The sequence below is a fragment of the Helicoverpa zea genome, chromosome 31, assembly GCF_022581195.2.
Source record: "Helicoverpa zea isolate HzStark_Cry1AcR chromosome 31, ilHelZeax1.1, whole genome shotgun sequence".
Classification (NCBI taxonomy): domain Eukaryota; kingdom Metazoa; phylum Arthropoda; class Insecta; order Lepidoptera; family Noctuidae; genus Helicoverpa; species Helicoverpa zea.
Genome location: NC_061482.1, coordinates 16,556,585 through 16,574,625, shown reverse-complemented (window position 1 = coordinate 16,574,625; position 18,041 = coordinate 16,556,585). Strand labels below are relative to the sequence as shown.

Here is an 18,041-nt window from a genome sequence, read left to right as displayed (position 1 = left end):
TGGAGGAGGAAGCCGCGGCTTATTTAGTAGGAGCAAAATGTTTCAAGTAATTTATAGACAATTTTTTTTACGGTGGTAGGCGTTTTGTTATACCTACATATTTAAATTGTGTGGTTTAAATGATTATATTAATTATACCTATACCTATATTATAACTTATACCTATGCTTCTTTCTTGAAATTCGAAAGGGAAGCCGATGGGAATCGGCTTATAAGGACGCCTCGCCACTGTCAGTTAATCGTTCTGCAATTATAAGTGGTTTAAGTATCTTATATTCCCGTTTTAGTAACAATTACAGAGAAGGGCGGCCAAGTAATCAATCATAAGTTCAGTCCAATGTATTTAATATTTATGTACCTACACATTGTCTGGAAACATACAGTCTTACTTATAAACATGAATTAAATAATAAGTTATACTTAAGGGGTGTTTAAGAAAAAATCTTACTTATAAACGTGGCTGAAATAAATCATTTTCTTAGCAATGTCTTAAATGAGCTGTCAAATTAAATAGCCTCACACCCTTGTTTAACCCGCTAATTAGCAAAATGGCTGGATTCTTACCAGCTGATTTTTCATTTCCGGTTTATTGACAGCTCGACTTTTTAATTTTATATTTTACGGATGCCATTGTTGCCATTACACAACGTTTTCATGACAAATATTTTTTTAAGCTACCAACATTCAGGTAGTGTTGAGAAATTAGTATGTTTTTATGTCATTATCTGTTCATTACTTAAGACATGCTTAAGCAACGTTTATAGGTCAAAATAATTTAATCACTACTTAAGGCTTTAAGTAGTAATGTGATTAGTTGATTTTTATAAGTAAGGCTGGTAGTCTTTAACGTCAAAATTAGCTGATTCCCACGGTTGCATCTGTCTACACAACTAATGTTACTATCTTCTGCCCGCGGTTTCACCCGCGTCCCGACATAACTGCTTCCGGAGCTGAATGTTGACAAAGACTATCCTATATCCTTCTCCCGGGTCTAAGCTACCTCCCCTCTAATTTTTAGCTTAAACTGTTCAGCCATTTTTGAGTTATAAAATGTGTAACTAACACGAGTTTCTTTTTGCGACTGATAAATATTTGAAACCACAAAATGTACCACGAATATACATGAATGTGCCATTGTGCGCCACAATCGGGATCAAACAACCCTTTGTATTCTTTTTTGCTCGTGCATCGAAAAATTAACACAGCGAATAAAAAGTTTGGGGTTTTAACACTCGAGTGCAATGAAAAAGGCTGAATGATTTTAATACAAAACGGATTTATTTCTGAAGCGGAAAAATCTTGTTTTTGAATGTACCAAAATCTATTGAATTGCGCTATAGGTATTAAAACTGACAGTTTGTTTGGGGCTCATAAATTAGTATGAAGATGAATTACAAATTACAAAGTTTTTAGCCTTCATAGAATCAAGATTTTGTTTAAAAAAATTCTTACCAGACCGACCATTTATTCTGCAGTGTGCGGATAATCGTAGCAGACACTATAATTGACACACAAACAGAAACTAAAATTGTCCGTATTTTACAAAGTTATTCTTATATTATAGCTGGTTTTATCCCTAAACAAACAAAATATAAAAAGTAGGACAGCATTTTTTTTTTTCAGGATTATCTGAAAAAATCTCAGGCATCTGGCTCGAGAATTAATTTGATTAAAACATGCCGGTGGAAAATATAATTTTTAATAACGTGGCGACTACCTGGAAACAGCTTAGTAGTTCATTTAATAAAAACACCTGCATGACCAGCACGGCTATGAAGCATGTTATTATAAACTAGTCGATTACCAGCGGTTTTGAAATCGCGAAGTACTGATCGTACCGGGATAAAATGTAGCCTTTAGATAGATAGATAGATAGATAGATATACTCTTTATTATGTACACCAAATTAAAAAAAAAAAAAAACAAAAACAACAACAAAACACTGATCTACAGATTTAAAAGTCGGTGACACAATGGGCGGTCTTATCGCTAAAAGCGATCTCTTACAGACAACCTTTGGATGGATTGAGAATAAAAAAGAAATAACTGTATTGCAGGTAGTTTTTGGTGTACTATGTATAATATTAATACCTAAAAATAGACAAAATAAAAAAATAAATAAATACATATACATATAATAAATATATATTTATAAAATAGCACAAATATGTATATATATAATATATATTGAAAGTTGCCAATAAACTTAGTGATACCTACTCCGCAACAATATGGTATTTTACTGGATTATAAATTGGAAAGGTAGTGCTTTTTCACCAGGTTCTTGAAGATTGCTAGAGATTGAGCCTGCCTTATTGTCACGGGCAATGCATTCCACAACCGCACAGCTTGAACGGTAAAAGATTTATCAAAGAAGCTAGTGGAATGCAATGGCATCTCTAGCCTCAAATTCTCAGATGACCTTAGACATTTTGCATGTGTGTCATTAAGGAACTTAAAACGTTCTTTTAGATAGGACGGGTTTTTTGGATTGAACAAAATGTTGTACAGTAAAGACAGGATATGAGTATTCCGGCGAAGACGTATAGGAAGCCACTTGAGTTTTGAACGGAATTCAGAAATATGATCATATTTGTGCAAGCCAAATATAAATCTAATACAAACGTTTTGAAGTCGCTCAAGTTTATCAAGCTGTGCCTCACTACTCGGGCAGAGTGTAGCTTTCCAACAATAAAAGATCTTTTCAAATCGGCGCAGAAGTTTCAGGTACAAACAAATAGACAAACAGAAACAGAAAAAAAAAGTTTGTTTATAGATTTTTTAAATGATTAAGAAGTACATATTCATAGGGAACTCATGACAAAATCATGATTCGATCGACCATAGTCTGATGACTGCTTTGAGCGTCTGTAGACGGGTGACCAACTATTTCATGAGGAGTTCGTTTATGTTTCGGAAGACACGTTAAGTTTTTATCCCGGCTAACATTTGAACATCTTTGGCAGTCGGTACAGGTCAGAAGCCAGTAAATCAGACAACCAGTCTTACCAAGAGGTATTAGGTTGCCCGGGTCACTGGGTTGAGGAGGTCAGTTAGGCAGTCGCTCCTTGTAACAAACGAATACTCAGCTACATTTGGTTAGACATTAAGCCTTGGCTTAGCCTTGACATGAACAGTTGGGGAAAGGCTAGGCAAATGGGATAATGACATAAGACGCATCCCATAGTTTGCGCATTTCTCATAACCAAACAAAAACCATGTTAATATACATATTATTACAACAAGCAATATAGCATCGAGTATTCATTTGAAACATTAGCACTATTAATGAAGTACACTAAAACACTGGCAACGTAATTAAGAATTAATTAATGATATTTGTGATTTGGTATTGAATATAATTCAGTGCTCGACAAGACCGCAATTGTTCAGGTCGCGGTTTCCGGAATTTTAGACTATTACTGTAACCTTGCATTGTAGTCACGTGCATTATTTATTCAGGCAATATAAATGCGTTTGTTAGTAATCAGCTTATTTAATAAGTACTAAGTTTGATTAATAATAGGAAATAACAGTTATTAATTTATCAAGTTTTATTTGTTTACACAAACATCGGATTAGTGGCTGAACGTTTTTGTGCCATTTCGAACTCTGTAGTCGGTTTATAGAATTTAGAAGCATATTTTTCTCAAGAAACGGACTTCTTTCTGCAGACTAAAGTCGCCCGATAGTTGGCCCGATGGTTTTCAATCAAAGTATTCAGTCGGTTTGATACCAGCTAAATACCTATCTGTCTTTGTAATGTGCAAACTACTGTTTATCTTCATACTGATTTATGAGCACAAACTATTACAGAATATAGCTACAAACTATCGCACGACTAAAAGTTTTCCGTGTGCTGGTACTCCCATTAGGAAATAGTTTTCGATTTACCAATTATAGCTTGGCTTGTTTATACAAACATCGGATTAATAAATGTTATCTATGGTCTGTTTATAGGATTTGGAAGCACATTTTTCTTAAAATACAATATTTGTAATTAAACAACATGAGAAAACATGCTAATGACTTTAAATATTCCAAACCCAAAACAAGGCACTTTTATTTAAATTCCATTCTGCTTCCTGATTGGCCAATATTCATTGCTAACGCCCACCGTTTCCAACTGACCAATAAGCATTCGATATTCGACGAGGTAGTCGTCAATTTTTTTGGAACTTTTTAGACTTTCAGTACAGATTTGGTTTTCATGTTTTCAAATACGGCAACTTTTATTGGCTTCAGTCGTTTTTTTATTTTTATTATGACGTTTCACTTTGAGTCCGGTATCCTACACGTTTCATGAAAGCAACCGTGTGTTTGTCAAACTTTGTTTATCCATCTGTCACAACTGTTGGGTAGGCAGGAATATCGGCCGGGATATTTGGTTTTGAGTCAATATTTATTTGTGAGATACGGAAGACACAGTGTCGTGGCCCATTTGAGCATCTTTAACAAATGTTACTAGTAATCATTGTACTAACGAGTTCTCACAACATTTGCCCATTAAAGACATACTAGCTGTTCCCCGCGGTTTCACCCGCGTCCCGAGTGAGTTTTCTTTTTATAAAATAAAAAATATCCTATGGTCATTCTAGCATCACCAAGAATATGTGTACACAGTTTCACGATGATCGGTTAAGTCGTTTTTGCGTGAAAGCGTCGCAAACAAACGGACTTTCGCATTTAAAATATTAGGAAGACCTCTCATATTGTGTTATATTTAAAATGGGCTCACCATTGTTATGGATCTAGAAATATGTTGCTTGTTGTATACGCTCTTTTTTCTCCATTCTCAAGGAATAACGATCAACCCACAAAAAACTTTATTTGCTAGAGACATGTAATTCGAGGTGTTCGACTGGATAACGTAGTATCTCTTACCGTTTAATCAGAATGCAAATTAAGCATAAGAACAGGAGGTGTGTGGTATTTACCCGACTGCTCAGAGGGGTTTTTATTTAAAATCATCATCATCAGTCATCCTATCTATACTTAGTACGCTCGCATTAACAGTGATACAAACAACAATGCGAACTTAATTAAACAAAATATAAATCAGTGCATTACTTACGGAATGTTAATTAGTGTACCTCATTATTTTGATTTAATTATGAGTAAATTTCATATACTGTGAAATCAATTTACGTAATCCATAATCCTCGCATCTATTGAACCCGTAAAACATATTTAAATTGGAACGAATATGGAATTGGATTTTAACATTCCTTTAAAATGAAAACATACTTCAAATTCTCGAAACATGGATTTTAACATGAATTGCATTTCATTAAAATTAATCAAGATGAATGCTCTTGACTAATTGAATGCGTAGTGGTGTGAATTTAAGTACTTTTATTGAATATTGATGATATTTTAAAAGTATTGGTTGGCGTAGTGAATGCGATTGTCCCGTGGGCAGCCGTGGTACACCGATATTGAAAATGATTTCCTGAAATGAAAATGGGGTAAAAAGCATTGCAATAATCTGCGCAATAAGCACGATGACGAACGTTATATTTAAATGTTCACAGAGCTTAGCTATATTATGTTCAATTTCCATATACATATTCCGGGAAGCGTTCAGTTTCATAACGATCAGTTAGATTGTCCTTTATGGGTCCATAGTTTAATGTAATTTTCCTTCTACTTACTTGTAGGTTATCCGGCCTTGTTATTCAATCAAGTAATTCACATCCTTACTCAAAGTGGCTACCACCAGGGACGCTTTATGTTCGCTCTACAGTATTTCTTTCAATGAATTAAAAAAAAAAACAATGATTTTATATTATCGCTTAACAGCCTGGACCTATGACAGATAAAATAATATCTTCATAGCGCATAACAAAAACAAAAACAACGACTTTTCTTGTGCGGGTGCTCCATGAGGGAGTTTCATACTCTTACTGACTTAAACCCATCATGTTCCTTCTTAAACCCTTTATGTACCAGGACCACGGTAACTCTCTCGAACAATACTGCAGCCCCGGCAGGCTTTGGCCCTGGTGTGCTCCACTGAACAAAAGCAATGACTGACATACCTACAAAAACATTTCTTTTTCATTAGTTATTACGTTGACTTTTGAACCAAAGAGTTTCGATACTTTTCAACTTTAGTATATGGATACTTTGGGCCGTAAGTCATGTTAATCATCATCATCATCCTCCTATGTCTCGTAAGTCATGTTAACAAAGTGTAAATATTATTAATTAATAAATAGGACGCTTGCTGACCTGCCGTAAACTAGGACATAACTCAGGTATTTACCGTGGAAAGTGCAACTAAAAGTCAGCCGGTTCACGTATAAACACACGACTCAAAGAGTGAATACGATGATAAGCACTCGTAGTGAAAGTTCCGCCCTGTTACCGCGCTTCGACGTGTTTCACTACCGTGTTCCAATATAGTTTGATCACACGGCCGCCTGATGTCTGCTAGTTAAAACTTGTTCGTTCGCTGTTAAAAGTTATGCAGTTTGTGCAGAACTCGGCTTAGTGGGACGGTTTCACTTTTAATTATATTAGACTTGTACACGCTCGTTCAGATCACTGCTTTATTTGTAGACAATGCCGCTTAAATGGCGGTTTGTTCAACGCTAACTGAGGAGGCATTTATAACTTTGTTAAATCTGTGAGTTCACGCGCTCTGCAAACTTTTAGTAGGCAATAGTTTGTTTGGGCTCATAAATAAGTATGAAGATGAACGGTAGTAAGCACATTGTAAAGATCAGGTATTTAGCCGGTATCAGGTCGCCTGAAAACTTTGATTGGAATCAAGATTTGGCCGTTGGGCTAACTAATCTCGTAGCAGACGAAATTACGTAAGGCTGCCTTTTAAGTTCTGTCGTTTGGTAACCTCCCGCGATTTTTAAAAATATATATATATGCTATTTGAATCTTTTTGAATTTAGAATTCGAAAACAAAAGAATGTTTTTAATTAGGTCGAATAGTTTTATTGTATCGTCCATTCAAAAGTGACAGGTCGGTTGCAAAAATGGAAATGTGTAAGGAAAATTTGAGTGCGATAATTTTCTACAACTTTAAAAGGGGATTGTCGCGACTTCAGTACTAGAAAGAGATTAATTCTGTATTTAGTGATGTAGCACCATTCCTTAGGACCGCAGAACGCTGATATTTAGAATTTCAACCTGGGCACTCTAGCTTCAGTGACAAGCCTCGTGAAGGTCGTCCAAAAACCGCCATGATGCAAGTTTATATCGAGGCTGTGCGGCAGCTAATCCTCGCAGACGGACATGTAGCATATGGTGAAATAGAGGCATCCGTGGGCATTTCAGGGACCACAGTCAAAAATATCCTACACGAAGAACTTGGCGTAAGATAGATGATCTCTCCATGGATACCACATTTTCTTAGCGACGACCAAGAAACAGCCCTAGTAAGTTGGTGACGTCAAACTCTGCAGCGATTCGACCGAGGAGAGTCAAAGCAGGTCTATGATATAGTTAGTGATAACAAGTCCTGGATATACGCTTATGATCCGGATTCTAAGCAGCAGTCAGCTGTCTAGGTCTTCCAAGACGAGCCAAAACCGACCAAAGTCGTACGCTCGCAAAGCACTTAAAAAAAAAATGGTTGTCTCGTTTTTGGCAAAGGGTGATCGTGTCGCCACTATTGTACTAAAATATCGCGACATGGTTACCGCTGACTCGTATACCATTGTTTGTTTGCCAAAAGTCATCACCGAATTTAGAAAAAACTATCCAAGACTTCGAATGATACTGCACCATGACAATGCAAGTTCGCGCACCGCCCGCCAAACACCGATGTTTTTGAGTTCCCAAAATGTTGTAATATTGGATCATCCACCTTACAGCTGTAACTTAAGCACTAATGATTTTAATACATTAACCAAAATTAAGAAAATTCTTCGTGGACTACCTTTCAGCACACCTGAAGAAGCTGTTGACGTATACAAATCGGCCGTTTTGACTACCCCCACTTTGGAATGGAATAAATATTTAAAAACTGATTTGAATGCATGCAAAAGTGCATTAAATATCGCTAAGTATTCTTAAAAAAATAATAAACGGTAATAACCTATTGGATTATCTATACTTATTTCAAACGACACAACTTAAAAGGCAGCCCTCGTAAAATAAACAATTGAAGTATGTACTTCTTAAACAAATTAAAACAACGAATTTTAATCTAAAAAACAATAGCATCCCCACACTGCCAGCCCTGTTATGAAGAGACAATAAAAATGGTTGATGCCGTGACAAGCAATTTATTTTTAATAGAAACCTCGTTAAACATTTTGCATATTACGTGGCATAAATGTAAATATTTTTCATTGTTTAAAAGCAAAACATGGTCGTTGAAAAACCGCAAATTAAATGCTTAATTGACTCAGTGCTGCATCGGTTTTATATAGGCACTCGGCGAAAATTAAGTTATCCTGTTACGAGATTAACCTCGCTGACATACGGTTACCCGGGTACAAAGGCTGTGAGCAAGCGTTCCATTACCGGTTGTGTCGAGAAACCTGATCCGTGCTGGAACACGCTCAGGAAACTTCTCGAGAGATCGTTACTCGTTTGACTCGGGTAATCGATGCATTGTTTGTAGCTTTACAAGAGTTAGTAAACATGTCGTAATTTATTGCACACACTTTTTATAAATATATAACCATTTTGGAGAAGATCTATCAGGGCGAGCTAAACCCAAAATTGGGTTTTCTGACATCAAACCTTATTGTAAGTGCAACTTATGGAATGTTAATAAACCGAAACATGGATGAAATAAAGTAAATATATACTGCACACTAAAATAAACATAATATCGTATGCAATAAAATACCTAGTTATACACCTATAGTCTGTTTTTTAATCTCGTAGACTAAACTGATATTACGAGTGTTGTCAGTTTATTGCAATTCCTAAATAGTGATGTGGCACAACCGAAACTTAGCGTTAATAAAACAAGTATCGTTTTTTTACAATAAGTAACACTGAAATAATGTGCTTATCCTTGATGATTAGGTACGCACAGCGTTGCGTGGTCAGCTGTCCCTGGCAGTTTGTATGAAGTGAGTGAATTTGAAATATAAAACTTTGAATGAAAATTAAACGATTCAACAAACTGGTATCATAAGTACAACACTGCACAAAAAAGCTAGCAACATTATTTGTAAATTTGTCATTTTGCAAGTGTCAATTTAGTCTACGAGATTATAAAACAGACTATAGTATTTGGCATTTTTTTTTACAAGAAAATCATCAAATCTGGATGTATCTAGTTCGTCTTTATAGATCTGCCCCGGCTTTGAGTTTTATTAAAAGGTATTTCAATTGGATTGCAATGTCTTCAATAAAAGGCGTTCCTCGATTTTTATATTCGATTACCAACTTTAAAACTTTCAAGAATAAACTGAAAGTCTAGATTGAAATTCAATCGTTTTAAAACTTCACATTTTTCTTAAGATTAATTATCGGAACTAATCTACCTTCTTTCATAGTTTCATTATACTTTTTTATGCCTGTTCAAGTATTAGCTTTCGAGGAAATATTTTTCTCAATATTAATTGGATGAGGGAAGATTTAGCGTTCTATTTGAGCCAAGCTGCTGCTAAAGAAATAAGTTTTCAATTCCTTCAGAAAATATGTTGAAAGCAGGAAGACGTCATGTAGTTTTATCTTGTGAGTCATTATTACTTAGGTGAATATGGCTAAAAAAGGTAAAGCTAATACAGTTTTGGTCCTGCCCCATACTAAATTAAAACGCCTTCTGTCCTTTTTAACGTATTTTTAGGGTTCTGTCCCCGAAGGGTAAAACGGGACCCTATTGTTTTCGCTCCTCTGGCCGTCCGTCCGTCCGTCGGTCTGTCACCAGGCTGTATCTCATGAACCTTGATAGTTAGAGAACTGAAATTTTCACAGATAATGTATTTTTGTTGCATTTTGACAACGACTTTCTCCCAACGGCACGGGGTTATAACACCGGCAACTTCCACGCTGCGGAAGAATATAACAAACTCTTACAACTAATTTCATATAAAATGAGAACTGTCTAACTCATTCATGATTCTGTGTTCCGGAAACAAAACGTAACATTGAAACAAAACAGTGTCAACATGTTACAAACTACTTTAATTCCCTCAGACAGTTGTAAGACATTCCTTAAAGAAACTTAAAACAATCCTATTCATATTATTTTACTCTCTATTTAGGGAAGTTTATCTCGCCGAACGTGCGTCGCGTATTATCGATCGAACATACGATAAAACATTCAGTCATTCACACCTATTCACACCTAGCCGATGATGCGTTAGTGCGTCGATCATACATTTACTTTACCCTCGACACATCTTCTGTCAGATATGAAATTGCCCTTAAGGATATTTTTGCATCGTTGATTTTCTGATGATGATGATGATTTCTGTAACATATAAAAAAAGCAAAACAGCTCCCAAAGTATTCCTGAAAAAAAAAAAACAAAAAAAAAACTCCTGAAAATTCTAAAAGTCAAAAAATTAATTTTACTTGAGCTAAATGAAAGCGCATTTTTACACAAAAAGCATTTAGTGTAATTATGAAGAAAAATACTTTTCATAGACCGTGCGCCGTGCTCTTTAAGTTAACAAAACTTTGTCATGTTGTTCTTTTGTTAGTTTCTTTAGAGTTATTCGAATTTTATTTTTATAACAATCATCTTCCTCAGAGATACAGCTTGTTGAAAATTAACTATGAACAAATAACGAAGGGCTCGTGGCCAAATCAAAGCCGAACAATTATAAAGTTAAGCAACGCTTGGTACAGTCTGCACGTGGATGGGTTAACATCATCTTGTCATGAAGAGTTCTTACGTGTTTCGGAAGGCAAAATAAATTAGTGGGTCCCGGCGTTCATTTGATCGTCTTTGGCAGTCGCTACGGGTATTCAGAAGCCAGAAAGTCCAACCAGTCTTAACAAAGGGTGTCGGGTTGCCCTTTGTAACCGGGTTGTTTAGGTCCGATAGGCAGTCACTCCATTTAAAACACTGTAAACTGGCTCCAACACATATAAAAAAAGGCAAATAACTAACCATGCAGATATCCTTAACTGAGTAGTAAGTATATAAATAAATGTATTAAAATATCAACCCACGACAGACATCAAAACATCTCTTTACGGAGCACCTGTGTTAGTAAACACACTTAATTCGTAGTACTACGAACTGTATACACAACTTATATCAGGTTTCACAATAGAGTTGCAGACAGACTCGCTTTCTATTCTCGGAACTGAAATACTCTCTCTTATATCGTAAACAGGGATTCGGTTTGTGAATTCAATTTGTATTGTTGGTGGGAGATTTGCCGGTGCACGGCACTCGGCAGGTGAGCTAATCAATCGAGAGGTAGTGACGTCACGGTAACTTGCAGGCTGGTTGCAAGCGATGCGTTTTATTTAGAGTTATCAACTATTACAATATAAAATAAATACATTATTAAAGGTATGAATACAAGTGTAACAAACACTTACAGGCAACTATAACATTTTGTCATGTCAATTTTGGAAAAGTCCTGAATTGCTATTGCTACAACACTGGCCTTACAAGTGAATTATAATAATAAAAGAAAACGAAAGGCCAACTGTCTATCGATGAATATACCAATGTTGTTAATCTATACTTCTATACTAATTAAGTAAAGAGGAAAACTTTGTTTGTTTGGTTGTAATGGATAAACTTAAAAACTACTGGACTGATTTTAAATATTCTTTCACCATTAGAAAGCTAAATTATCTGCGAGTAACATAGGCTATATTTTACCTCGGTGCGGACAGTAGCTCCCACGGGACGCGGGTGAAACCGCGGGAAAACGGCTAGTTAACTGATAAATAAGTTTACATTGATGTAACAAAACTATTAAGTATTTAATAAAGCATATTTTTCCCTTGCTATAAGTACGTTATTTCGAATCAGTCGTTCGGATATCCTTAATTTCTGTAAAATAAATTATAAAAAATTGGTGATAAGGAAAGTTTATTATTAATACCTACTTAATTTTATCATACAAAAGTTTTATATTAAAACTTGCCTAATTACAATTCTTGCTACAGTTAGAAATGTTAAAGACAACTTTCTAGACGCACGTGAAACAATACAAAAATCTAATAAAATCTTCAGACTAAACGCTCGTATGCAGCCAACATGCAGCTTTCATTCATGAAGGGCTTATGACGTGCACTCCCTTACTTGATAAATCCATGAATGAAACTCGCCTATGTGTGTGTGTCCGGAATTCCAGATTTAACTATTCGCTACGAGAGCGAGTATCGGCGTAGGTACGTAGATATGTAGCTATTTCGCGACCGACCCGTCAATGAAATGAATTCCTAGTAATGCACCACAGAGTAGAACGGATCAGAGATTCCAATACTGCATTTAATTTGGCGTCATACCTAAATGGGATTTGTAAGAATGTTCCATCTGCTCTTGTTCTGTTCGAATATTTCCTATGCCGCTTTTGGGAATTATTGGTTTCTATTTAGGATATTTTGTTTCTTGGATATACATGCTGTTTGGGCCACCCGTAGATCTTGTTCGGCGGCAGGGGCAGTCTCCCTAGTTGGTGCAAAGCAAATGATGTTAGAGCGCCGGTTACGTCACACCCCGCGCACGCTGCTTGTGCGCCGTGGAGACAGAAGATACTCGGTCGGTTCACGTTTGCTTGATGCTAGTCGGGGACGGGAACAAATAATACACTTGCTTGATTTCTTCCAGCAGCCCGGGCGCGACGTGTTGTTTCGGCGGAGACTCGTTGCGAAGTGACGTGTGTGGGTGTCGCCTTTTATTCGCGAGCTCTAAGTAAATTCTTATTTACTCTCACCACACGGCTGTGATCCGTATGTACCAACCGCCCTTTGACCTATCCATGGTCACGAAGTGGTGCCCTGGCTCTCTGGGGCTGACACGCCTTAGCGTTTTATCCTAGGGTGGTGGTACTGCCTGGATTCGATAACCCTACCCATCACTACGTGGTGATGAGCAGGACGCCTATCTCTGTGGCTAAGCCACCGTTATACCACGGCATTAGCAGGGCTATGCCCAACATAGCATACTGCAGGTGACTTAGCCCCAGGTTCCCTATGCAGATAAATAAAACCAACCCGCATTCAAACATTTAATTTCTCAACTTATTTACATAATATAAAATAAGTAATCATGATAACAAACATAATTATTTCAACATAACAATAAAAATAGTCACAGGCCTAACCTTACATCTATAATATTTACATACAACATTAAATTAAAATATAAAACATTAACACTTATTCACTACGAGATTGTCGGTGCGTGCCTAACTACGGATGGCCGCGTCTGCTACTACTTGAGACCCCCACGTTTGAGTGTCTCCTTTTTCGATGCGCGCGGTCTGCTGCTGCTATGCCTTATCAGCAGCAGAGCCCTCGTCGCCGAAACATGCCTTCTATCAATACACACTGTCATTAAGAAACTTATTGTAAATTCATCTAGTCGGTGTCACATTAGTATTGTCACGTGCATGGAATGTCAGTCTCTTGTCACGATGTACCATCTCTGTAAACTTCACCTCTTTGATATTCATGTTGTCTCTGTTGTGAACTCATCTGTGTTTCATTCATCGGAGCTTGTTCTCAGAATATCGTGCAATTTTCCTGCAATACTGTTGTCGGAAAATCGCACGATCCTGCTCAATGTGTTTAAAGTGAACTGTCTAAATTCCACAGGTACATAATAACTGCTTAAAAATTAAATAATCAATAATGCTAATGTATCCGGCGTCACTTTAAAAAAACATTTAAGACACTAAAGCAACAAACATAAAACGTGTCTCTCGTGAAATTAACCAGGGTGCTAAAATAATTGTTTTACAAAACGTTATTTTTTTTACAAATAATATACCCTTTCGCGATAAAAATGGCAAATTTTAATTTTTGTTTTCCATACCAGTTTGTGGGTATCGCTGAACATCAAAATTAATTAGGGACCCTGTCGTGGCCATCGAAGCTAATTGGCAAACGGTGAAAGGTTCGATGCTGAGTAGGTATTCGTAGCACCAACCGTCCAAATTATGAGCCACGCATCCTTTCGGTAATCCCAATTCTAAACCACAAACTCTGCGGCATAAAACACAAAAACGAACGGGCAAACAAATGACGTAACGACTCGGGAAGTTAGTTATGTAAAAAATAAAATAAACAAGTAGTTTTGACGCAGTGGTACCAGACCATGTGGGCCGGGAGGCCGGAGGCAAGCTGACACGATATGCGACGACGGAGGAAGACGAGACCACACTCAGGGAGCTACTACTTAGGTACGTGACCATAGCGACAATACCGGAAAGCTTTCCGCCTTTAATACTGGCTTCATTTGCATTCGATCATAAGGATCTCTCTATGTGTCGATGTGTCTTCTACATTTTGTTTCACCTTGGCTTGGCATCCTATCTCGTATAACAGATATGACGATGCGTCTGAGTCGGAGCGCGGTGGCTGCATCATTCACAGTTCCTATCATACATCGGACCATGGCACCGTGGTTAGCATCAATGGCCACGACCTTGTCTCTCGCTACCCGGAACACATGCGTGCTTAGCACTTGCCTCTGACATACTGGGGATAGGACGGGATATGCTTGCATGGGTGTGGTTGTAACGTTTCAATGTAGTGTTTCAATCAAGTGTTTTCCATAGAAATTAGAAGGCAATAGAATTTCCTAACAAAAGTATTGTGTCCTTTGTCAACAAAACAATGTACAGAGTTTAGTGACAGATGAAATTGAAGTTGACTCACTGCATTCACCTTTTGTCTGTGTTCACCTTTCACCTCAAAGTTTTTAATAACATTAATTAATAAACATTATTTTACTGGATTAGCACAATGGTTTTTATATTTCACACGAAACACTAAAAATTTAAAAGTATTTTCATTTTCAACCTTAAAATTCCATTCTATGAATCAAATACGCTTTAGTTACTAAATATTTTTAAAGATTCTCAAAATTGTAAAAGAGAATTATAGATGGAAAAAATAGCTTTAGGAAAGTATTCTCCTATTTTTTTTAATAAGAAGCGTAAGTTATTAAAATATTGTGGTCTACTAACTCAAACTAAATAACCACCAACAATATCAGTTTCTAATTGATAATATAAATAAATCACTTAGAGGTGGTCGCGCCTTCCTCGCTTCTCTAAGACAACGCAAACAAATTGTTCAAAAAACATATCCCTTTATGTACTAAACAAATAATTTTCGTTTAGGTCGCTGTGAAAATTGGCTTTCGTTACGTCTCAGATTAAATAAATGATCATAAAATTCGAGGCGTGAGGCTAAGATATTTCGGTCAGAACTGCTTTGATATCCACGTACCTTCTAGAATATTCCAAGTAATCAAGGCTTTTACTGAGTGTACTCTGGTTATGCCTAGTCCGAGTAAAAAGTGGTGACGAATAACTAGTTAGAGTGGAAAGTTGTCGAGTAGTGAGGAAGGCCGCGAGGCCTCAGCTTGGAGTTGAGCTTGCTGGTGTGACTAACCTTGACTTTGGCTGTAGCCTACAGAGACAGGTGAGCATAATGAGCATGAATCTAACGGCCAAACTGGATGACCTGCAACGAGGCGACCGCCAGCTCGAGACGACCGTGGCGCTCTGCGAGATCCGCACCCAGCTTCAGGAGTTGACCAAGAGCGTCGAATCATGCCAGAGTGAGGTCTCCGAGGTGAGTACAATACCTCCAATCTTACTATTCCAAACTTGTAATGGTAGCCACACGACACAGACTTTAAGTTTATACAAATGTCAGGACGAACTTAAAAGTCTGAGTGGAAATGTGATACAGCTTTTCATGGAATTTTACAAAAGTTGAGCCAATGATTATAATATAGTCTTCCACGGCCGATTTCGGCCACGGCGGCTGTTCTCATTTAAGGAGATCAGCCAGCTGCGCGGGACTTTTTTGCGCTATTCCTTCACTCTCATAACCAGATGGGACGGTAATCCGACACGACCGGAAAGAGATCAGGCGCAGGACCGACATTTACGTGCTCTCCGATGCACAGGCGAATCAATCACCAACTTCCAGACTACGGGCTGCATTGTGAAAGTTTAAGAAAACCCACAAAGCGATTTCGGCTCGACCCGGGAATCGAACCCGAGACCTCGAGCACAGCAGCCGCGCTTGCGATCACTAGACCAACGAGGCAGTCGTCTGCACAAGTCATCACATTTTCTCTCAGACAAAAATTTTTTACACAGACTTTGTGTTACCACTGATTTTTACTGAAACTTTAAGGTCGTACAGACATTTGTACAAACTTAAAGTGATACAGACTTTAGACGTGGATCCGCCATAACATTTATGTATGACGCCAGCCATAGATGTTGAGCAAATCTGAAGGATCTCCTTGCCGATATAACTGACAGGCAAATACACCATCGATTTTGCCTGGCAGGCTAGGCAGATACGTCAATATGTCTGGCTATAGTTACTGAATATCTGCCAAATATAAACGTTTGCAACAGGCACAATGACGTTTGAATTAAATGTTATTATTGAGCAGTGGTGCAAAACAGATATTGTATTCCGAGAAATAGCCTCTAGATATCAGCCACGACATCACAATATGCCCTCGGCGTTCAATCCGATCAAGAACTAAAACCATATTCAGAACGTTTCAAGAGGCAGAATGACGTTTGAATGAAATGTTATTAGTCAGCAATGGTGCAGCAAAGACAGATTCTGTACTCCGATATATTTTGGAGTCTAGATATACACAATAAATGTCCTGTGTTTGATCCGATTTAGAACTCAAAGCATAATTTTCGGACGTCGATTGAATTCGGTGCACAAAAGATGAGTTCGCATTGTCTAAAATTACTAAATTACTAAAACTTCAAAGATTAGTTTAGTAGTAACATTTAAGTTAAGGCGAGAAGGTATTAGTATGAATTGGCGTTGTTGTCGGCGAATATCCCCCGAGTCAGTGCAGCTGTCACGGCAATGGCTAAGTTCAGATCCCAACGCTTTGTCGGGGCTCTCACAATACAACGCACTATTCCCATAGAAAGCCCATATCAATGTTGCACTAGTGCCGCGAATATTTCTCGTGAAGATAACGCTGAAAAGAATTCTAATAGGACTCAAATATGAACCTGATATCATTATTATTATTGTTCTTTTTGTTTTTAAATTAAATTATTCGATAAGATAAATAATACGCAGGGCATCTGAGGCGGATGACGGGGAGTAGCGACCCCGCGGGGCTATATATCCGAGTGCTCCAGGGAGAGTATACTGTCCCCCATCTCCGGCCTGCCGGAGTGAAGCATGACGGGAGATAGGTCTCCCGTCTCTTGGCTTGCCTTCATCGGCCGGTCAGAGTGGAGTCGCTAGAGTAGGGTTAGCAGCCCGCTCGGAGGGTAGGTGCCTCGTGGTAAGTGGCGAGTGGGCCGGTGATGCTGGACCCACAGGGAGCGCGTGATCTGCGTTTAAAGTCCGCCGAGGTATCCTCACCCTTCAGCCGCTCATGTACCTGTTGCCCCCTTGTTGCGATTTAGCGACTGGTTCCCGGGGGCCCAGTAAGTGAGCTGGCGAGTCTCCACCTGCCATTTTTACATGTATTTAATACATTGTCATCGGCAGGTGCCATAGTTCCCGTAGTTTCCCCATTCCTATAGTTCGGCCATTCAGAGAATGCGTTCCTGACACGTCGCGATTGAACTGACGACGTAACTTTGCAATGGCGTTGCAGTTACGATAAAAATATTTTTGCTGGTTGTTTACCGTTTTAACAATTGAGGAGCATTAAAACAACATTATTATATCAATAATCAATGAATGTAGTTACGTCGTCAGTTCAATCGCGACGTGTCAGGAACGCATTCTCTGAATGGCCGAACTATAGTCCATTAGCATCCCATCACAATAGCCCAAGTAGTTTTCATCCATAGTTAGCAATAGTTTAGCACAGAACCGGGGATTGTCCTTGGGTACATTTCTATAGTGTATACAGGGATAATCGTCGGTTTTGTGTCACCATTTCATTAAAGTTGTCT

At 37.9% G+C, this 18,041-nt stretch overlaps 1 protein-coding gene across 5 annotated transcripts in view; it reads left to right on the top strand.

Annotated features, from left to right (window-relative positions):
* The window catches only part of LOC124644905 (glucose transporter type 1), a 154,072-nt gene that overhangs the window by 112,598 nt on the left and 23,433 nt on the right, over positions 1–18,041 (top strand). For all 5 annotated transcript variants that reach the window (XM_047184575.1, XM_047184576.1, XM_047184577.1 and 2 more), the window contains 2 exons: positions 14,207–14,303; positions 15,540–15,705. In XM_047184575.1, coding sequence (XP_047040531.1) covers positions 14,207–14,303; positions 15,540–15,705 — 263 coding nt within the window. The remainder of the gene's footprint in view (positions 1–14,206; positions 14,304–15,539; positions 15,706–18,041) is intronic.